This window comes from Melospiza georgiana, chromosome 2 (genome assembly GCF_028018845.1).
Source record: "Melospiza georgiana isolate bMelGeo1 chromosome 2, bMelGeo1.pri, whole genome shotgun sequence".
NCBI classification, from domain to species: domain Eukaryota; kingdom Metazoa; phylum Chordata; class Aves; order Passeriformes; family Passerellidae; genus Melospiza; species Melospiza georgiana.
In genome coordinates, this window is record NC_080431.1 from 105099534 (window position 1) to 105123207 (window position 23674).

The following is a 23674-nucleotide window of genomic DNA, read 5'->3' on the forward strand; positions in this document are numbered from 1 at the left end:
GTCAACACCCACACAATGATTTTGATCCACCATCAGGAACTGCTGTCCAAGGTTAAATCATGGTTTTACCAAGCAACCTCTCATAATACATAAAGGGAAATGTTTTCTTTTGTAGTTCACTATCTTGTTATGCCGCCTGATTAGGTTTGCATGGCTTCATTCATTCGGATCTCTGCTTTTGAAGGAGTTTCACATTCATGATTTCTTCTTCTGCCTCTCATCCATTCCTACCCCTAGTGCAATCAGGACTTTTTTATTAAAATGCTTTCACCAAACCACAAAGTGTGTCTCCTGTTATGAAATGAGTGAGCTGCCGAATTCTTTGCAGACGTGTTGGGCATTTGCTTCCTCTAATGGTAGCAATAAAAAAAATATTTCTATCATTCAGTGGAACAAGATTAGCTAAACCTCTAAGTTCCCATCATAGGGGCATCAGCTCTTTCTCTTCATTTATAAAAAAATAGACACTGGGGTTTAAGTCAGTTCCTGAGATTATTTGTCAAAGGAACTTCAAATCTGTAATACCTTATGCAGACAAGACAAGAATATGTTCCAGAATGAAGCAGTAACCCCCAAATTCAGTCATAAGAACTTTAACAGTTTTCTGTGGAACTGTGACACTTTTTCCAGTCTAGGCTTCAAGCAATAGATAATGACTTCCTCCTCCATTGAGGAAATACATCCTACATTTTTTAGCCTGGAAATTGAAGGAAAGCTGGAAAGTAATTGTTTAATTAAAACCTGAAGGAATGTGAGAGGATGACTAACTGCATGACTTGGCTCTGATAGCATCACTGAATTACCCTTCAAAGACAGCCTCCAGCAAGCCTGGGCTCTCATGACGTAACAAAGGCAGTGTTTTATTTACAAGGTTATCGTGGCTTTCCTGTAACAACACAGGAAAATGTGCCATTGCTGCTGGGCATCCAGCCCGTGTGAACTTGGTAGGGTGTTGGCAAAATACCAGTGAAAACAATCTCAGTGTATGGACTAATACCAATGTGTGACATAAATGCAGTAAGAGGATTTTAAACACAAAAGCTTAGAGTTTATCATCCAAGAGGCCAAAGCAGATGAATTTGAGGAGGAAGGCAGAGGTGCAAAAAGGCTGCAATTCTTTCCTTTTGCAAGAGCCGGGTCTTGGAAAGATGACAGAAGAAATTGCAGTAAAACAGCAGGTGAAAGTCTGACTTAAGAGAGAGAAAATGTTAAAATGTCCAGCTTGAGACAACATTGTAGGCATGACTGATACTGATTTGCCTTAGGAATTTTAATAGTAATTATGTGGTAATAAATATGTGTGAAGTGTCTTAGCATTCTTCAGTGACTGTGACCTTCACCCATTCATCAGCTCATTTATTTGCTAAATCCACCAGCAGTTTCACTTGCTACAGGACACCTGCCCTAAAGCCCAACATTGAACATTGGCATAAACTAACCTTGTAAATCTCTAGGTTAGAAATACAAACATTGCTTGCCAGAAGGGAAGAACTTCTGACCCAGTCTTCAGCTGGGGAAGTTTTAGCCAGGTCTGACCAGGACTGTACCTGTTGCCCATGCCAGCAGGGTTTCAGTGCTGGCCCTGACACACTACTGCACACAATCAGTCTTTGAAAGACTCCTTGGACTTCTGTTTCTCTGCCAGCTGTGGTGTGGGCAGTCTTTGTCCAGGATCTGAGAGAACAAACCCATTTCAGCAGGCAATGGCCAGATTTTGTATTTGTTTGAATTTCTATATTTAAACTGATAAGAGATTTAAGAAAAAAAAAAATAGTGAAAATTATTCCTGGTTGAGATTTCACACCAGGAAAATTAGAAGTTACTCCATAGAATTTAGTGGTATAAACCCAGCCCCAGCCTAGCATATTTAAGGTGCTAAAACTGACATTTCAGACAATGCTGCCATCTGTATTTTAAAAGAGAGGGTACTCTGAAAAGGGATGTGTTTGCATGTTAATATGGGGTTACATGTATTGCCCTGATCCTGCTTACTGTGCTGCTTACTGAATTTGGTGAGAGGAGCTATTATTTCTAGAAAAAAAAAAAAACAACAACATACTAACAGAGTAATTTCCCAGATTCTGAACCTCTCTTACACACATTAATTTTTTTCTTCAGTTATGCAATTTTATGTCCTTGGTTTCATTATTGTACAATATCAATCACCTACAATTGCATGGACTTCCAGTTGTTCTTGTGGGCACAGCAAGATCTAAAGTGATATACAAAGCTGCTGGTTTAAGCTATTAATGTAACTATTAATGTAACTATTTTAAAAATTTATTCTTGGAGAAAGGACTTCCTAGAGCATATAGTTCATTGCTTACTGCTCCTTCTATTCTTTGGATCTCTCCTGCATCTTAGCTGGTTTTCCTCTGGAAATCATTAAGGCTTGATTATAGCAAGGATACTTATCTATTTTGGTAAAGCTCCCAAGTGAACATGACACGCTATCTTCCAGAGCCTCTATTTTGATCCTGAAAATTGCAGGCCTCAGGTAATCATCAAACCTACTAGATTAAAAACATTACTAAGCTCAGTCTTGAATAGTCAAAATGCTATAAAACATACACAAGCTGCAGAGCAAACAAGGCTGCTGGGAAGAAAACAAGTATCTAAAATTCTGGTGATCAAGAAACCATTTTCTTATACTTTAGGTAATTGTTTTAAAAGCTTAAATATAATATCTCTTAGAGTTTCTGCCTGCAGTTTTAAGGACTTTTCCACTTCACATGCTTCAACAGACATGTCAAATTGGAGTGAACAGCATCATCTACTCTTCAGCTGTAGGACATCATGAGGATATGATAAATGATTGATGGGATAAAAAAGTGGGGGAGAAATGAACATTCTGGCTCACTGTGTTCTGGACTGGCATTATTGCACTAACAGCATCTGAATATTTTAAGCTTTCTGTTATTTTTAAGTGTATGCATTCTGGAGAGAATGAATTAAAATCCTGCTTTCCTGAAAATTAAAAAGAAAATCCAGAGAAAATTGCATTCAGTCATAATGTAAAATATATTTTCCATACTTTAGCATAGTGGCTCAGCAGAAATAATACACTTTTCAGAATTTAATATTGATACTGAATATCAACATCCCCAATGTCAGATAACTGACACTGGCCCTTTAGGTCTCTGTGCACCCATGAACAGTGGCAGCATAGGTGAACCACCACTCTTCACTTTGGTTTTGGAGACAACCAACAGCCTGAACAACACTATCCTGAAATGAAACCAAATGAATTTTTCAGTTTCCACCTCGCTCCTGAATGGGGAGGGAGAAGGCAGAAGTCCCACAGGTCACTAATACAGGAAAAGGAACAGCATTGTTACCACTGATTCATTTGTGCCACTTACAGGACAGTCTCCCTCTTGTGCAGGACACAGGCCAAGCTTAGAGAAAACAAGATATAAATTTCAGAGTCTAGATTTCAGCTCTTGAATATTGAACTACCTACATTTTAATACAGTTTAAACCTTAATAAAAAGGATGTCTTCTTCTAGTGTTTCCAGGCTGCTGTGCAGCACTGAAGCCCAATTATCCTGGGATCTCAGGCTTCTCCAAACAGCATGATCAATGCTGAAAGCCATTGTGCCACCTTGGGCATAGAAGAGCTGCAGTGCCACACTGACAGTGCCTGGAACAGGAGTGGGTTGGTGGCAGGGCCACCAAGGTGTAGATGCTGTCAAGGGACTGAGGTGGGGTGGGAAGCAGGGCAAGGTGCTGCTCTCTTTATGCCAGGGGGGAGATCCCCACCCTGCCAGCCAGAGTAGCAACCTGTGCTATTTCTGCAGCTTCCTGCAGTTAAAGGAGAGAGGATGATGCCCACTGCTTCTTGCTGTTCATCACCAGATGAAAATACAGCCTGGGAGTCCAGATCCACCCCTCACTGATGCAATTTTATTTTGAAATTAACTCCCTGGGGAGACAAGAGGTCTGCTCAGAGCCTTCACTGTGGTCCAAGGCAAGCTCTGGGTGCCATTTCCCTGGGCAACACCATGTAAAACCTAATGTAGAACCTAATCAGAAAGCTACTGTGATGCCCAGTTACCCCACAGGTGTTATTTACCTTTTAGAAACTTACTAACAGTTATTTTATATAACTGCAGAAAAGCTTATCAAGGACTTGTGTGAATCACTACTGATCATTCACTGCAGTTGCAAAACCACTGACAAATTCAAACCAAAGCTCATTGCAGAGTCTTGGTTCACAGCAGCAAACACTGGGATGGTGTTGCTATGAAGAAGTTACATCAGCAAAGGCAAAAAGAAGCAATTAACCCCTCAGCTGAGACTACCTACTCCAGATATTTGGCCAAATTTGAAAAGTTACATTTGAAAGAGAATATAAAGGTTAATATGCAATTTCTTCACAAATACTCATCTTCTTTCCTTCAATCTTGGTAAATAATTGGAAAAAATTATTTACCAAGATTGAAGGAAAATTATTGGAAAAAAAGAAACAGTGGAAAGATAACATGAATGTTTCAGGAGTCAATACAAATGAAATGAACTGTCACCATGGAAAGTATTAATATCCTTAATCATAAAATCAGGTTGTCTCATTTGCAATTTTGACTGAAGTGATGGTTTAAAAAAATATATTTAAAAATCTCCTCAGCATTTCACTAGAGAACTATCAGCAGCTCCAGGCTGGTTGCTTTCCAAGCAGCAGTGTGTGCACATAGCCTGAAGTTCAGCATTTATGTCATGGGCACTCTTAGAGAACAGCCCTTGCACACTAAACAGAAGTGTCTACTTACCACAGCTCTCATGTTTTCTTTTGCTTATTTTCTTTGCCAGAGAGCAGATGCTGGGGCTGCAAACTGGCCCTATACTGTCACCAGCCCTCTGGATGGCACAATTTGGAGTCCTGACCTTGAGGCTCTTTGGCCACCAGCCTGCACTTCCCCAGTGTATTGGCACCTCAGAAAGCAAATGAATATATGGCAATGGGAACAATGGTGAAATATTCTGAGATTTTGCCAACTGCTCCTTTCTTCAGTACTATACTTCAGAAAATACCTCAGAACAAGTTAACATACGTGTATTTTTAAAATCAGTCATATTGTTGTGGGGAAAAAAAAAGTGCTAAGAAACAAGTCAGATTCATAAATGAAAATGTATTTCACCTTTATACATGCTATACAGGTCATGCAAATACAGAAATCTACAGGTTATACAATGACACCATAATAAAATATAATATGACATTTGTCAAACACAGTGTATTACAGCAAAACAAACTGTTTCTGTTTGTTTATTATTTAGGAAATAGATGAAGGACTAATTTGGAAGACACAGTACCATGCTACAGCTTACTGCACAGTCAAAAGAAAGTATTTCTTGAAGTACACTAACATAAATAGAGCTGGGGTGTTGTAGGTATGATTTTTTTAGGCATTGCACATCATGTCACTGGTTACTTTCCCACTGCTGACTTTTAAGAGCACAAGAATGGTGCTACAACTGAGGTCAATCTATGATGTGAACTCTTACATGTGGAAAAAAAAAAAGGAAAAAAAAATCCAAACACCCCCTCCCCACCCCAAGTTTTCACATTTTTGGTGTTAGTGTCCAAAGAGAGTTGTATTTATAGTTTATTCTTATAAGGGACTGGACAAAATATCCTCAAAGCAGCACCTAATCTAGCATAAAGGTTCACCAAGAGAAATAAAGTTGACACTGTGCAGCACATGACGTCCTGACCTTGCACATCGTGGTGTGGACTGTTCCACACAGATGTTTACAGAACGTCAAGGGCGCCCAGTGTTCCCAGCGCGCATTTTGCCCTTTGTGTTTCTGACACTCACATATTGTTTTGCTGCTGACCAAATCCCATTTTGTTGAGCCTACAGGAAGACAAAATACTTCTCTGTGTGATAGAAAGCCTGCTGGTATCAATCAAGTGTCTGCATATTCAAAGGTTAATGTGTCACCCTCCTGATCACTCACTTGGATCTACTACAGCTATACTACACACATATTCAGGGGTTATACTTGGCATTTGGCATACTTTGCTTACAAGTGCTACACAAATATGATTTCAAACACAGTTGATAGTTGCTCCCAGACTAATTAATATTAACTGGTAAGTGCCACTAGTGACTAAAAGTGTCAACATAATCATAAAGGGATAGCTCCCATACTCCACAGTCAATAAGAAGGCTCTTTTGATTCCAGCAGCTATATGTTTTTCAAGCCTCTTCAGCTACAGTTTTGAATTACACACCTCATAAAAGTTGCCATTAACTCCTTTTAAAGACAAAAAAAGATAGGCACAAAACTAAAGTACAGTATATTATTTTGTTTCAATGCACTGTGGGCAAACCCCATCATTATTTACAAGAAAAAGATATCGAAATGGAAATAGATGAAGGACATGATCAAGCTTAGGAAAGAATTATTTAAAAATAAAATGCACAGGTAAAAATCACAGTGAAGTGTTGAGATGAATTTTAAATTAAAGAAGATATAAGTGCTTTATTAGCAGCTAAAGCTCAAATTCTAATGCACACTGTCTTCCCTGAAACATCAAGGCTCTAGATCATTGGTTTCTACCAAAAGCAGCCAGTTATTCAACATACTCCCTGGGAAGACAAGTTATATTCAGCTCTGATTATTTGAAATCCAGTGTTCAAGGACTGCAGAAGCTTTTTCAAGTGACAAGCTCATATTTTACTGCCAGTAGCATCACAGGGATATATATCCTCCAGAAATTATCTCTGTCAATCAAAAAGAGAGAGAAGACTATCAAGTCAGCTACACAAGTTAGATGACCTCAGTTTTGCTATTTAGAGAATATACTCTTCCAAAAAAGCTGACTATAGTTTTGTACTTTGAAACTGTCACTGAAGCCTACTATGGATTTTTACTATGCTGGCTTTTCAGGGTGTGTGATTCTACACTGCAAGTTTTACAGCAGCAAAGAGAAAGCAGCAGCAATACCTACTATGACTAGACTGGCCCCACTTTTAACTGTTTTCTTCATGCAAATAGGCTCCAATGATATGCAGGAAAGGTATGGTATTAATGAAGAAATTATGGATGCCTAAAGGAAATGTTTCCATTTACCAGATACTTGTGGTTGCTATGATACAGTCAGTTTGCATATGATGCCAATTTACAGGCAGCTGCAAATCTCAAAGATTATGTTGAATTTTAATACCTAGGAGAACAGCTTTCTTTCTTTCTTTCTTTCTTTCTTTCTTTCTTTCTTTCTTTCTTTCTTTCTTTCTTTCTTTCTTTCCCCACACTGCCATGTGTGGGGAGAGATATTCTGGGAAACTAGGAAGTAATCACAGCAATTTATCATAAGATGTTTATCACAGTACTGTACCTGTACCAGTTCTGCTGAAAAGCAAGGCTGTCAACAGATAGAATTAAGTGTATTTTCTTGTCCTGGGCTGTTAAATCCCTCAATCAAGTTTTTGTTACAGTCATCTAGGCTAAGGGTATCACTGGACATCTTGGAGTAGGTAGCTTGGCCTGTGAAATCCAAGAGGTCTTCGAGAGCCTTGGCATTACTTGTCCCATTTTGGTCCAAAGAAACACCTGGCATGAGTTCATTCATGGGTGAATATTCAGGGATAGAGATAAGTTCTTCTTTTGAAACCGGGCTATGCAAAAGATAAAGGAAGAAAGACACAGAATAAGAGGTCTATAACTTTTCATTAAGCAAAAATCAAGTTAAACCTCTGACTGTTCAGAAACTACCATGCATCTTAGGGCAGCTGCAGCAAGATTTTACCTAGAGACTGTCCTAATTAAAAAAAAAAAAAAAATATATTGACCTGTTCAGGACAGAAGGTCAAGCCTAACCTATTTCTTAATGATGAAGGTTTGTGGTAGCTGTGTGACATGAGCACTCATCTCCTAAACCCACGTCTGACAGTTTACTGAGTTTACTGATCATTATTTCAGTCCCTCCACCATTCCTTTACCTAAATGTTTGTTGCATCTTTCACATTACTGTCCTGATCCTGCAAACACTTAAAGCACATACATTTCAAAACTTAAATAAAAAGTTATTTCTTAAAACCTAATTATATACTTCAGACATAGAAATCCCATAATTAAACTTAAGAAATGCTGCAACCAGCTGCTTTACTGAGACTAGCAAGGCTACTGAGACTAGTGCATTTTAACTTGAAGAAGAGAAGGCAGAGGAAGGCTTTCACAGACATTTCTTCAACTATGATGTGGTGGTGGATGAGTTAAGAGCAAAACTATCATGCATGAAATCCTACAACACAAAATGTCAGGGGTGTCCAATGCCACCAGTAAGAAACTGGGTTTAAAAGGGATCAAAGAACATAATCTACCAGTGAGACTGTACTGTACAGACTGCTTCCAGGGGAGGTCCTAGACACAAAGAGCTGCTAAAAAAAAAGAGTTGGATAAACTCATGGGCAACGTGTCAACCAGTGGCCACTTAAAAGGCCAAGGCAGACTTGTGCCCTCAATATCCCTAAGGCTACACTTCAGTGATCTTGGATTGCAGGAAGTGCTAGGTTCATGTACTCTCCCTCACTAGTTTTCTTATTGATACTCTCTGAAACCAAATATTGGGCTGCACAGTCTTCTGGCTGGTCCCAGCAGGGCATTTCCTATATATTAATGCATATTTGCTGGAAATACAATTGCTGGAAATACAATTTGCTGGAGACAGTATAGGAGGTTCAACTGGCTTACTGATTAATGAAGAACAGCACTAAAATTCCATGTTTAAAATTCAGATCTAGCTTTGAATTAGCAGCCTTAAATTAACTGCCTATATGTATGTGTGTGTAAATAAAAAATTAAATTAAAAATCCTTCAAATTAAAAATCCTTCATTTTTGCATGTCCTTCCATCAAAATGTGAGAGTATTTAAAACCATAAAGTTATTTACTGATTTTCATACATTTCTACTTGTTAAGTATTTAAAATTCTAAATCCATTATTTTCTTTATTCTGTTTGTATGGAGGCAGAAATGCTAATGAATCACAGCTCGCAGCCATTAAAAAATAGTGACATCAGAACAGTATCTACAGTAGCTGCTTTCACAAAACTGTCTGAAAGGTTTGGGCAAACTTGCATGGAATCCATAAGTAAGGACTGTGGAAGGATTTCAGAGTTCCCTGTACCAAATATGTGAGAGTGAGATGAGGTTTTGTGGCTCCTGTGCCAAACACCCAGGAGAATCCTGGCAGGAGCAGAACACAGCCAGTGCACACCCAGCTGCCACCATGGGGGGATGTGAGAAGGAAGGCAGTAAAGTGTTAACAAACAAAACCCAAAATCCTGTGTCTCACATGAATCCCACAACCCTGTAGGTAGATCCAGTGTGTACCTCACATCCATGGACTGAACTTCATCTGTTGAATCTTCCATGCTGTTAGATTTCCCATCAACAGCTTCCAGCTGAATAAGTCCTGAAACTGACTTCAGTCCATTAGCAACTACATCTTGGGAAGGGATTACAGAAGCAGCACTTTCTAAGCTTTTATTTTTCAGGCAGGTTGCCAATCCATTGATCTCTGTAAAAAAAAGTTAGAATTATGACAGTAGAAACTTTGTTATTTAAATAGTTTTAAGTTACAGACTGAGTAGAAAGGAAGACTGACAATGCAGTAGACTCAGCTTAATCCATGACTCATCATACTGTACTGTCATTGCTTTATTCCACTCCAAAACTGCTCTTTATGCTACATATTTTAAATTTGAGGAAACAGGAAGAGAATGTTCTGTCTTTTATGTCATGTAGTAAAAATCTTAGCCTGGAGAAGTAAACAAAATATAGATAATGTCAGACATATTTTATTTAATAATCCTTTAAATGCATATGGGGTTTTTTTCATGAAGTGAAATTAAACGTAAGATTTAGAGTCATACTATAAAAAGCTGGGTTGTGTGGAAAAATTTTCTACCTACAAAATTTGAAGGTAGGTTGCAGCAATAAAACCAAAAACCAACACTGGCAGACTAGAACTTTTCATTTACAAAAATGCTACATCAGGTACTAAAATGGAGGAGAAACTTTATTCTGGTTTTGCTTAAGTGGCAAAGCAAAGCTGTCTCCAGTTTCTAACATTTGTCACTGATGCAAATGCAGCTGTTCTTTTTGAGATGAAAGCAAAGCAAAGAACTTATGATAATACACAGTGCTCTGCCTCAGATCAAAAAAAAAAAAAATCTGAAGAGATTTAACTGGGAAAATAGGTCAGAAAAACATGGCAATTTTTACCTGGCTGGTTGAGAACAAGGGCCTTTGGTTGCTTCTCCACATTCAAAGTTGATGGGATCTCCAGTTTTGGCTCTTCCTTCTGAAATGAAGTAATGACTCAGCTGTATTAGAGGGAGGACTGTAACCTTTATGGAACCAATTGGACTCAAAACTTGTGAGATTGCTCAGGGCCACAGGGTGACAAAGACCAGCAACAGCAAGACAGGACTTTTTTCCCCCTTTTTAGTTAGGCATAGCATTTTTTCGAAATTAAAAAAGAAAACATTCTCTGAAAGGAACTGAACAGTTTCCTAATTAGATTATGTGGTAATCACATATCCTCTGAACAGAGAGAGACACAGCTCTCCCAGGATTTTCCTGGGAAGCTGTGAGAAAGCTCAGAGAAAGAATGAAAACAATTATCTCAATCTCTGCACCTGGCAGGCAATCTCTGTTAGTCAAAGATGTTTACAAGAAGGAGTTGTCCCTTCTTGATCAACAGGTGAGAGAAGATTCCAATCAGGTCTTAGGTCCACCACTGTTTCTATAAGAACTGTGAATTTCTAATAATAAAGTGCTTTTAGATGCCCTCTGATGATGGAGTCTCTGTATCACCTTTGTCTGTCCCTGATACCACTTTGGTGATAGATTAGAAATGAAAACCCGTCAGTCACTCCTTAGCTGGACACAAGTGCCTTCTCTTCACTCCCACATTCCTGACAGGGGTAACAGAGAGCTCAGTAACTAAATCACTGCCTAGTACAAAGCAGGAAGACACATCAACAGCAGCAAACATTACAGCTCCAACATGGCAGGAATGAGCTTCTGCCCCTTGCTAGGTAGTGAGGGGGACAATTATCCTACCTGCAAAGGCTGCATAAAAGCTGTATCTCTGTAGCAGTGGCTGTGACAGAGCAACAGTCATTCTCAGTTTGAAATGCATCTAAAATTTGGGTCTGGAGTGTACACTTAGTACACTAAGTGTACTAGACTAGATTTACTAACACTATCCTAGAATTTCATTTCCACATATGATAATAAACCAAAAAACTTTTACTGCTACTACACATATGATAATAAAACAAAAGACATTTACTACTATCTAGTTTACTAGACTAGATTTACTAACATGGAACTACCCTAGAATTTGATTTCCACATATGATAATAAAACAAAAAAAATGTGCAACCACATACTGTTTCATACCTTTATTTCTGGGGTTTCACTCTTCCTTGTTCTCTTCATAATTTCATCTATTCTCTATAAATCAAAATAAATTTCAGGATGAGACGGCAGACAGAATATGTAACACAATACAAACAGGAAAAAAAGACAAAGAACCTTTTCTTTACTGTCAGGACATCCTCTCTGCCTGTCTTGGAAAAGGGAGAACAAATAAGAAAAATACAGAAAATTAAAGGGAGAAAACATCTTGCAGCTGGCTTTAACCTATCAGATCTAACCTAACAGATCAAACATGAGTTTCTCAGCAGGTGCACTTTAGAACAAGTATTTGAATACCAGGTGTTTGCAGCTATGAGTTATGCTCAGCTCTGGAACAAGATATTGGTTTAAAACCAACAGTGGTGAATTTAATCTAGTTGCTTCTCCAATTCCAAACAGTGACTTTAAAAATAGTTAGCCTTTTTGGAATAGAAGAGCAAAATATCTGAAGCTATTCTTGCTAGAAATGTGTAAGGCATTATCCTAAAATACTTTTGTTTTCCTTCTTTCTTCATTAAAAAGGAAACGTTATTTGAGATGTAAAACACTTTGGTTTCATATTCTAATCTGCAACTGCAATATGCCTCCAGTTCAGTGGTGAACAGTTTAAAACATATTGGAATAACATGTATGGAGAGATGACTGTTTGTAACCAGACAGGGGTTCTGCAGCTGTTCTCTTTCTGCCACACAGCTGTAAACAAAGCTAATTTATGCAGCTTCAGCCATTTCCCTGTGCAGCAGTGGCCAGACAATCCTGTTCCTCTGCATAATGCAACCACAGACAGCCAGGTGGGGGAAAAGCTGTTTGTTAATCACAAACTTTCTCAATTAATGACACAGAGCTTTTGCTAAGCAAGTTTTAAACAAAGTCACTCATGTTTCTCAGTAGTTAGTGATGTCCTGGGTTGGACAGCAATTGAAATTTGCCTTTAACTTCCAGGTGGAGGCGGGCTCTGTGTTTGCTCAGTGCCTAGGAGAAAGTCATTTGCCTCAGGCAATTCACTTTGTTACAAGTGTTGATGTCCATGTTCCCCTAACAGGCAAATAACAAATACTAAATTTGGCATAACCATTCACCTTTAATCTCTCCAGATTATTGTTATTAGATACTACTGGGTGCTTCCTGAGTTATGTATTTAAACAAGAAATGAAATAATTATCCTGAGATGCAAATACTCACTTTCTTCCGCTCCAGCCTTTCTTGCTCAATTTGCTGCATGATTTGCTCCCTTTCAAGACGAAGCTGTTCAGCTGCCTCACGGGCTTTGATTTCTGCTTCTTCCCTCTAATTAAAATGTGTCAAATATGTTAGGGCCATTATTTATTTCAGGCAGACTACCAAATATTAATAAGTATTTTTTTACATGTATAAAAATTTCACATTTCTGTTTGAGATTATACCTGTTTCTCAAGTTTGGCTTGGAGCTCTTTTTCTTGCTTTTCCTTTAGCATTTGTTCTTCCTCAGCTCTTCTCCTGGCTTCCTCTTCTGCCTTTTTTCTAGCTGCCTCTTCTTCACGTTTTCTTTCCTCCTCCTTCTTACGAGCTTCTTCTTCCAGACGAAGTCTTTCTTCTTCTGCCTTTCTTTTCTGCTCTTCTCTTTCAAGCCTGCAGAAAATGTAACAGAAGGTTTAAAAGGCTTCATCTTGTTTAGCATGAATCCTATTGAATGTACATCAGTAACTGGTAACACATGCAACAGCACATATTTTCATGAAAGATGCCAGGATACAAGTGAAGTGAAGACATTGAGCACATACTCAGAATTCAGGTTGCTATCAAGGTTTTACTCCAATCTTACTTTAAATGCCTAAAATATTTCAAAGAAGTTATAATTTCCATTGAAAAAAATATGTGTGATCAAAGAAAACATTCCTGTTCTAATTTCAATTAGAGTGTCAATAATAAGTTTCAAGAACAAAGACAACCTTTCTTCTCCTATACTTGATACCCAGAATGTTGGTATCTATAAACAAGCAAGTTCTTTTATCCTTTGCTTCTTCTGAAGATTAACAGATGGGATGACTAGCAGCAAATTCCACAAAACACAGTGGAATACTGGAAGGAGTGGGTCTAAATCCCACCTGTGTTGTTCTCTGGCCCACTGAGGGACATCATGCTCCTTAAGAATTGTTTTGTAAGTGATCATTCTTATCATTATATCAGGGCCAAAATGGCAGAAGCTGGTCATTCCACTCCCACCCTGAATCAAGGGTTTAAAGAAACTGAAAGAGTTAAAAGTTTAACTAAATTTAGTTAGGGGGGATAGAAACAATTAAGAGTATAGCACAAAGAGTAGAAATAATAAGGGAGAGATAATTATTAGCAGATAAAGTAGTTAAGGCTAGAGTGATAGACCTGCCTGTCTTTACTATGTTTAAAGAAGAAGGATGGGATGCAGATTTGATTGTGAAAAAGAAGAGGACCATAGCCTGCACCTGGGCCCCAAAACCTGAGCTATAGCCAAGAGGTTTTGGGTTTATAGCCAAAACTTGCCAACAAGGCAAAAGTAAAAGGTCACTTTGACCTCAGAAGACCATGACCCATTTCAGAACCCACCGACCCATTTGAGGTGAAAGACTGCACAAGCATGAAGGAACCTTAGATTCAGTTATAAATACCTTTTAATACCAAGGGGAGTAGGTTAGGTAATGAATATGTATTAGGCATTTGGGAAATTATATGAATATGTTAGACTTTTTAGATAAATAGAGAGCTGGAGTCTGTGATTCTTTGGGAATCTCCCACATCTCTGGGAGATGACTCCCCATGTGTCTGGCACTGTCAATAAACATACCCATTTCTAACTTTAACTAGCTGGAGAGCTCTATTCCACGTTTCAACTCTGCCCACAGTCTCTGTAGAAAGAAAACCCAAAGCTGTGTTTTCTAGACAAGCAGAATTAGTGATTTACTATTAGAGGGTTGAAGGAAGTGCATGGTTTGCTGACACTTGCAACCAGCATCCCACGTGGAGAACCACCAAAAAGCCTGTTCCCAGAACACAGCCAGAACTGCACTGCTCAGACAGCAACCTTCATCCTGCCCACACTCAGCCCTCAATGCCTGCAGCAGAGCTGGGCAGGAAGAGGAGCTTCAGGTTAATTATGAATGATTCAAGCTGTGCCATTTAAAGCATATCCTGCTGCTGCAAGACCATTTCAGCTATGTGATCTAGCTCATTTAAAGTCACCTAAAATATTTTTTATAATGTAAAATACTTCAGGTATCACCATACTGCAGTGTGCAGTACACTTCAGCATGGACATGCCTGAAGTATTTGAAAAAGTAATAATTTATTAAGGGTTCTTGAAGAGGCCAAATTATTAATTTTTAACTTCACTCATCTCGGTGACTGCAAAAGACACTAATGAAATGAGTCTGAAATTAAAGAAATTAACAGATAATATAAACTCCTGCTTGATTCCAAAACTACCACAGTTTCAAGCATCTTCAGTGATACAGGTTAAATTATTAGGTTATAACTTTCACAAAGCAACAGAGAGACCTTTCTCGTTCTTCTCTTTCCTGTTTCTCCCTTTCCTCTTGTTCTTTCTGCAGGCGGGCCTGTCGTCTTTTCTCAGCTAGAATTTTTGCAGCTTCTTCTGCATCACTTGTTCCTGCTGTGATCTTCCCTAGGAGAAGACAACCAAGGATGGAAGTCAGGCAGGAACCAAAGAGAGTGCCCAGCAATTCCAGGTTCATACAGAGGCTGAAATGGGCCTGGTGAAATGGTGGTGAGACACATTTTTAAAAAAGCATATTTTATAATTTCCAGCAGAAAGAAAATGGAATAGATAAGGGCATCCCTGGATGCCAGCACTCTCACATCTTCATTAACAATTGGTACATTTGGCTTTTGGTACATTAGTGAAAACTGTGTATTCACAGTTTCCAGTATGTATCTTTACACATTCTCATAAGCCTGTGACTGAGCAGCCTCATGAAAAGAACAGCTCATCATCACTTAAAACTCTCAGGGACCCATCAAACCTTGCACTGACATCTTGCAGCAAGGCTCACCTTCAGTGTTCTCAGCCTTTCCAGCAGAAGGCACGTGCTTCTCAGGAGCCACGTCATCAGTGCGTGCTCCTGGGGACTTCAGGTGACTGACATTCTCTTTCTCCTTGTCTGCTTTCTTTTTAGGTGTTTCCTGGCTGCTGTTGGAAGTGGCACGATGCTTCACAGGAGAAGCTGGATATTGTTTGGTGTTTTTAGGAGACTGAGGATAAGTCTTTGCAACTGTCCTAAGAGGGAAAATAAAAATCAAACAAGGCGAGATGTTACACAGCTTGGAATCAAACTCCATCTTCACATTTCTCATTCTTTCTTGTCTCTGGCTGCAGAGGAGTATCAGCTGTTTTGCACAATACTGAAAAGAACCACCTGGATGCAAACAGAACTTAAAATGCATGAAACTGACACAGAACTGCACATGATTACAGAAAATTCTCATTAAAATAAACCAGTAACACTGTCTAAGGTCTAGGTGAGAGATAGGAACTTGTGGACTGCCTAAACCAGTGGTTTTAGTAATGATCATTTCAAAAGAATTCTGTCAACTTCACTGTTTGTATAGTCCTTCTCAACATGTAAACCAAAGCTATGTCTGCTCTCTGTCTGTACAAATCATGAGCTACAGTGTGCTGCTTTCATCTGAACACCACCTTGCCAACCATGGTCTTTTTCTAATTGTATCTGATTTTCAGAAAAAACACCAAATACCAGTATATACAAAGGTATGGCTGGGTACTACTAAAAGAGACAGAACGGATCAAACCATTATATTGTCAGCAACATTGTATGAGTTAGTGCTTTTTTCAGCACCAACACAACAGACTCCAGACTCCAAACTCAGCCCCTGCAGCTTTTCAGAAGCTGCACTTGTGGTGATGGTGATGCACCAATACACCCCATTGCAGCAATGCACTCCACTGCTTATCTGGCTGTTGCACACTTCAGGGGAAGTGATAACACTGAAGTCAGTTCTGGGAAAATGGAAGGGTAAAGATACCTGATATTCACTGAAAATAGGTGCACAGAGAGAGAACAGATTACCAGGAAACACAAAACTACACATGAAAGCCATTCATTATTTATGTAACACCAGTAACTAGCACTTGTAACATTAAGAAAGGCTGGGATGTGTGACTAAGTAGTATAAGAATAAAGAGATTACAATCTTAAAATAACAATTTGTGTGAGTCTCATTAGAATAAATTATCTGACATTAAAGTGAACATTACACATGTATTTCTAACCTTCTTCCTGGATATGCAATTATGATATAAATGTATTATCCCTTATCACTTTTTCATCTACACTATATAGAGTTTCATATACCATAATATGCTTACTGGACTATACACTCATTCTGGCAGACCACAAGCATGAAAAACATGAACAGCAGCTGAAAATCATTGGACTGGAGTGGCAAGTTTTGTACAGATCTAGCTATAGTATTATGTGGTCAGAGAGTATTATAACTAGAACAGCATTTGCATTACAATAGCAGAGCAGACAATAAAAACAAGACATCTTTCAACTCCTTCCCAAACTCATGAATTTTGTAGAAAAAAGGGTTCTTTTCTACTATATTAGACTGCTGTTGAAAGAGGTTGAGACATTAGACTACAAGGAGCTCACTCAGAGGTGCCTGGTTTGTGGGGAGGAAAACACTGCAGAGTATTGCACCATCCCTACTTTCTTACTCCCACTGAAGAGCCACCAGAGTCCAAAAGCCTTCAGGCTGCAGGAACAGTAGCACTCAACTAAATTTGAAGTTCAACTCAGGCTCCCCCCCTGCCTGCAGGCCCAGGAGCTCCCTGTCAGCTCAGTCCTTGGCTGAGCTCAGCTGAAGCCTGTTCTTCTTGGCTTTCCAACCTGCTGATCCTGACATGATGTCCTGGCTTGTCCTTGGACTTGCCTCAGTCAGGCCTTTGTTGGCTCTCACTGGGCTCTTGGTTGACCCTGGTCACTTCTTTTGCCTGTCATGGGATGGGGAGCTATGGGCAAGGTGTCTGTCCTTGTCAGTCCTGCTGCCACCCATGACTCCTGCTGTTCCATGACAGAAACAGGTTTGGAAGATGTAAACTGGCAAGCCTGATTCCAATTCTTGAAAAAAACAGCAATGGGAGAAGCCAATGAGTTTGGTTGTGTTGACCCAATCTGGTTTTAGCACTGTCTTTAGATTCCTCTTTAGGTTATAGATGCATTTCCAGGTCCTTCTGACAGTAAAGGCAGATTTCAAGGCCCCACCTACAAGTGTGTCTCTCACATGTGCCTAATCACTGCAGTCATTTCTAACTGCATTTCATGAAAATATTTTCCTCATGTTTTTCTGCAGCACAGAGGCTGCTTCTTGTTAATTAGACAATTCTTCAAAGCAGAGTCCCTCATTGCTGTCTTTGGTTCACATTTCCAACTTTACCACACGTTCCTTGCAATGCTTTTGATTTAACTGTTGTGACAGAAGGAGCAAAACAGGCTAATAACTGAGGCTGAGTCATTCTCAGTATTAGCACAGAAGTAATTGTTCTCTAATAAAGACATGACAATCAAAGAGGTCGGTAGGAAGGAGTCTAGTCATGAGAGCCACATATCTTGCACTGCATAGGCATTAGAGCACACTGGTTGTACAACTCAGCTGGGGGATTAGAAACATGTGCTGAATCTATTATTTAGCTACTGCATTTTTGAACTTTTAGACCTACAGTATTTTTTTAACGAAAGTGCTACAGGCTCTTAGACCAGAACAACAAGAAAATAGTAGAGTTTCATATAAAGTAGCTAAAAGTGAGAAAAACAGAAGACTGATGACTGCAAGGATGAGAATAATGCAGTGTGTGAAGTGCAAAGCTGAGAAAGTCCATCAGGAATAAGAATATTTTATCAGAATTTTTTTATATCACTTACTGGATGCCAGCAGAAAGTATTAAATTAACATTGTTTTCCTCCTTGTATTTAAAACATACTTGCAACTTAGCATCCTTAACATTCCTTGACACAAGCAGAATTGTTATTGGAAAAAACACTCTTTCTAAATAGCATTTGAGTTATGCTGCTTTACACCAAAAAGAGCCAAACTTGATTTGAAAAGGTAGAAAAATGGAATTATTAAGAAAAAAATTTATAATCACTTGTATAGGAGCCTGTTTAGGTTTAAACCATGGTAAGAAAGTGGGAAACACAGAATTATGCCTGATCAGGATTAGAGAATTAAGATAAGAAATCACTGAAGTCCAAGAAGTGGCAGCATGTCAGTTGTCAGACATCTCACTCTTTCTCAGTAACTAGATTTTACAGGGGAATACAGAAGCACCTTCCTCTCTCCAAGAAGACACTAGTTTTCTCACCTAACTGCCCTGAGGGCAGCAGCATGAAAGAAGCTGCCCCCGACATGCTCTGCTAGAACATCTATCAGGTGTGAGGATCCACTGATTGTTAATTACCATGGCTCCTATTTAATTACAAAAGAGACAGTCCATTCTGCAGAACAGAGTCTCAGGAAGAGTATATGAGGAGTTCTGAGCTTACTTTTGCTAAGCACAGAAAATAAAGCACATGTAGCACACAAATCAGAGGTCACACCCAGCTCTGGCCATAAAGAGCAGGGCAGAGAACAGCAAGCTCTCCTGAAAAATCAGCTCTGTGGCAGGTCACTGATTACAGCTGTCCATGGGGCTGACAGTAAATCAGAAATCTTCAGCAATGCCAGAGCTGCATTATTTTCCTCCTTTCTCCCCATTAATTCAACAAAAACTCTGCTGAAACCACACCACAGACCTGCATGTTCTCCAGCCTGCTTTCTGACATTGCTCTGATCACAGCTATTTCTGGGTTCTGACATTTTTGCTCTATCTGTGACATTTTCTCAAAAGCAGTTTACTTTCACTCTTAGTTTTGATCTTTTGTAACCAAAGACAGATTAATTTCTCTTTTACATTTCTTAAAAGAGAAAAAACTCAGCATAGGTCTGTAGAATAGTTTTTTGAATAGCTGCATTATTACAGATGTTTCAAAATGGTGAACTGGCCTGTTATCTAGCTAACTGCTGAAAAATCCCTCCAAATACTCCTGAACAAAGATTCTACCCATTGTTTTTATCTTTCCAAGTCAACACAAAAACTAAGAGTAGCAAATGTAGCACATACAAAATAAAATCTAAAATGGGTCACTGCAGGACATAGAAGCTACTTCTGTGGGGAATTCACTACATGCAGACACTTTTCCAATAACTCATTTTTAAACATTTTACAAGTCTGAGTGCACTTTTTTGTACTATACTATGTGCACATTCCATCACTATTCTGCAATTTGAGCATGCACATTTGTGACATCAAAAGTGTTTCCCCCAGACTACAGGGAGCTGTCACCCAACAAAACCACCAGGTAAGGGGTCCAGTTAGAAACCATGAGCAAAGGAAATGGTCTGGAAAGGAAACATGAACCACCACCCATCAGCAGCACCATCCATCAGTCACCTTTCTCTTCCCCCTTTCTCCTTCCCTCATGAGGTTATGCTTTGGCAAAAGAACGTGACACAGGCTTGTCAGAGCTTTGGATTTCATTCACTGGTTTACACTATGGCTCATCTGAAGACATTTAAAATTAAATCCTACTTCCTTGATTCAGTCAGGTGCCATTGGTTTATTTAGGGACTATTTACCCAAAGACATGTGAAGGACACAGGCTTTATTGCCTCCCTGATCTATAAGAAAGCACACTTACCTATTCTCTGAGGGATACTGCAGGAATAAACTGATTAATGTACAGATCTTTGAAGATAAAGCATAAAACAAAAAATGACCCAAACCCCTCATCCTGTTGTTATTGATCCTGTGAGAGATCTGAAGAAAATGAGCACTTTACACCATCAGTATCCAATAGCAATTGAAAAAAATTAAAGACAATTTCTCAGTTGTTCAAACATCTAATCCATTAACTTTCATCTTATCCACATTAAGATTCAAAATAATAGTTTTGGATTTCTTTCTGTGACATTTCTTGACATATTTACTTTTCCAAATAACATAATGTTTTGAATTCCTTCCCCACTTTTAATTGTTGCTCAGCATATTTTGATTTTTTTTCCCCTTTTCTCCTTTTTATATTTGTATCTGTTCACTTGTCTCAGATGTTATGTTTATGGGCTGACCTATTTTGCTTTCTCAGTAAAATTTGCTCATCCAAAACATTAGTATTTTATTTATGTAATTACTGCAACTCTCTTCTGCCATTAATCATGGGGTCTCTTTAGGCTGAGGTTTTATTGTCTTGTTTGATCCTGTTTCAGTTACTTTACCATGATTGAAAGAGCTTTTTATTTAATAAATAATGAAATAACATATTTAGAAGACAAGTTACTGCCACTCAGAAACCAAGATGACAACTGTGAAAAACTGGTAACTAGAACAATACCAAGGAAAAAATATGTGACGTGGCATTCAAGTTAAGAAAAGAAATGTACACAGCTAATTGCCATGTAAATGATTGGCCATACTTGATTCTTTCCTCAACAGCTTTAAAGGTTAAGGTGCTATACAGGATCACTAACTACTAATGCTGTACAATATGTGTTCTTATTTCTTCCAGAGTATTTTTTCAGTCATATAGTGTGCTAGAAGGAGAAAGATTAAACATGTAAAAGATTGTTAGGTTTGCAAGGAGAATGAGTATTTGTATACATATTTAGTCAGACTAAAATTATACTTGAATATCAGATAATGATCTTGCTGGTCAGTGGATTTAAATACAGGCAGTAAGGCTTTTGGAATCTTCCTTTAGATTGTATAATCTTATCTCCTCAATGAAAATTAACAGTGGAAATTCAATTGTATGAAAAAATACATATTTTATCACTAATATAATCTATATATAATAATACAATATGGTCATTAGCACACTTCTAATTTTAGAATTATGAGGGGAAGTTTTGAAAGTGCTGAAGCAGAACTCTCTGCAATCAGTAATAAACATGGATTTAAACTCTATTTACTGTATCTCTCATAAGGTCAAGAAGGGTGTCCTAATTGGGCCACGTTAAGATTAAATGCTCAGTAATACATTCCTAGACATGGTCAGAATCAGATTCCCTTGAGAAAGAGAAGGAGGGGGGGAAAAATAAAGAGAGATCACTACTGTGGCTCACAGTCACAGAGAAACCCACCAGTAGGCTTCTTAATTCCTCCATGCAGCATCTGTTTCTTCTTCTAAAAACAGTACTCCTTATAGGCATGAAAATATTTTCCTGTACAAAGGTTATTATAATTTGCACCTCTGGGAAAAAAATTCTTCATAATTTCCTAATCTTTTATTAAAATTAGTGCTTCAAATTAAGACTGGGCATACATTTTCCATAAAGCACTAAAGAGCTGTCTCCAAATAACTTTTTCTTTTAACCACTGGACATTCTCTGATGATCTGCACTAACCTTTGCCTGCCCAGCAAGCAGCACTTGACTCCAAGCGAATTCATTTCCTGCCAATCATTTTGTTTAACTAAATGTGTCTCTTGGTGGGTCTATTTTTTTTTCTCTTATACTGAACAAACCGAAAAATGCATTCTGAGCAGGGAGTATCGGTATTTGCAGACTAATATACAGCCTTACAGCTCAAACTTTTTTTTTTTACTTTACATTGCAGAGTGCCACTAGACAATGATCTGCTCAAAACTGTGATAAGAAAGCTGTCATTACCATTGTATTTCATTAAATTTTCCTAAAATGGATGTAGTTCATACCACAGAATCTGATGACATTACATATATAATATTGGAAGTTTGAGAATTTGTAGCTTTATAAGAAAAACCAAGAAATGCATTGTCCCAGTTACATGCAAGGGGATGTCTAAACCAGAAAGAATGCTGAGAGTCAGATGGTTTCCTTATGTTGTCTAACATCAGATTCACACACAAAATCATCCCCCACTAAAGGACTGTGTCCTCAGAGCTGAAAGAGAAAAGGAACACCAGCTGGTTTTTCAGGCAGAAGAAATTTGTCAGAAAGGGGATCATCAAGTCTGGTTCAAAATATGGCCAGCTTCATATTAAAAAAGATAAAAAAGAATTTTCAGGACAGAAGTGGCACTCATAAACAAGGTCTAAGGGAAAAAGTCCAAACCAATCAACCAGCCAAATAAATTAGGCAAGTACTGTAGACCAGGACTACTTTAGCATACTCCTACATTAGAGCCAGACTTAATATTCTGTTCTAAGAAACCCATTTGCTTAGATTTGAGTTTCAAGCTGTGGTACACATAAAACAGTTTTCAGCAAAAGCCAATCAAGAAAAGCAAGTCAGTTGTCAGTAAGCCCAGATATGCTATAGAACCACAGCTCTGCATTAAAAAAAAAAAAAGGAGCAAAAGGCAACAAAACCAGAGGTCTGCAAATAAGCAAAGGTTAAAACCAATGGCTTAGATGACACACAGTTAAGTGTATTTATGGCACCAGATGGTCATGCCAACAATAGGAAATGCATATATTAAATGCTGGAATTTCTAGTTAGTATTCATGATGAGTGCATTTCATCACATTAGGAAGTTTCTTCAAAATCAAACAACAAAAAAAGCATATTCAAAAAAAATGTGAAGTAAAGTTTCATATGAATAATGAAATGCACTGTAATCTCAAGACTGAGGAAAGGTAGAGAGAACTGTCTCTAGTGGGTACTACCACAATATTACAGATATCAGATTTATCATCTACACCTCTCCTCTCACCCATCTGTATATGTGTGTACGTATTAATAAAATTAACTAGATTTTATACAACACTTCTAAGGAAGTTCCTCAAGAATCTGTGCCTTATTTACAGGTAATGAGAAATTCACAGGATATTTTTCCATGAAGAAAAGCATACTTAGGTGTTGCAGGTGATGCAGATCTTCTGGAGATAGCAGCAGGAGAATCAGACCTTCTCAGAGGAGATCCCATACCAGATGAGGAACCAGGTGTTGCAGATCGCTTCTCCTTCTTTATCTTCTCAGTCTAGAAGCACAGTTCATTTTCATTTCCGTAATTAGGATCAATAAATCAAAAATGCATTTGATTGTTTTATTTGCAAGCTGGCATATAAAGAGATTTGTGTGGCACACTTGTAAAAGTTTTTTAAACAGGCAGCTCACAAGTGAGGTGCTATTAATAGTTTTTTATTTTACATAGACATAGCACACACCCACCCCTGTCTTGCATGGGTAGAGCATGCAAATTTCAGATAAGTAATACACATCACAGCCTC

At 38.4% G+C, this 23674-nt stretch overlaps 1 protein-coding gene across 3 annotated transcripts in view; it reads right to left on the reverse strand.

The window, feature by feature from the left end:
* Positions 1-5109: 5109 nt before the first annotated feature.
* Positions 5110-23674, reverse strand: part of MAP7D2 (MAP7 domain containing 2) — an 82588-nt gene continuing 64023 nt past the window's right edge. For all 3 annotated transcript variants that reach the window (XM_058045035.1, XM_058045036.1, XM_058045037.1), the window contains 10 exons: positions 23297-23424; positions 15461-15684; positions 14946-15072; positions 12842-13046; positions 12621-12725; positions 11421-11474; positions 10236-10314; positions 9342-9528; positions 7341-7625; positions 5110-6729 (listed from right to left, as the gene is read on the reverse strand). In XM_058045035.1, coding sequence (XP_057901018.1) covers positions 7376-7625; positions 9342-9528; positions 10236-10314; positions 11421-11474; positions 12621-12725; positions 12842-13046; positions 14946-15072; positions 15461-15684; positions 23297-23424 — 1359 coding nt within the window. In that variant the 3' untranslated portion in view covers positions 5110-6729; positions 7341-7375. The remainder of the gene's footprint in view (positions 6730-7340; positions 7626-9341; positions 9529-10235; positions 10315-11420; positions 11475-12620; positions 12726-12841; positions 13047-14945; positions 15073-15460; positions 15685-23296; positions 23425-23674) is intronic.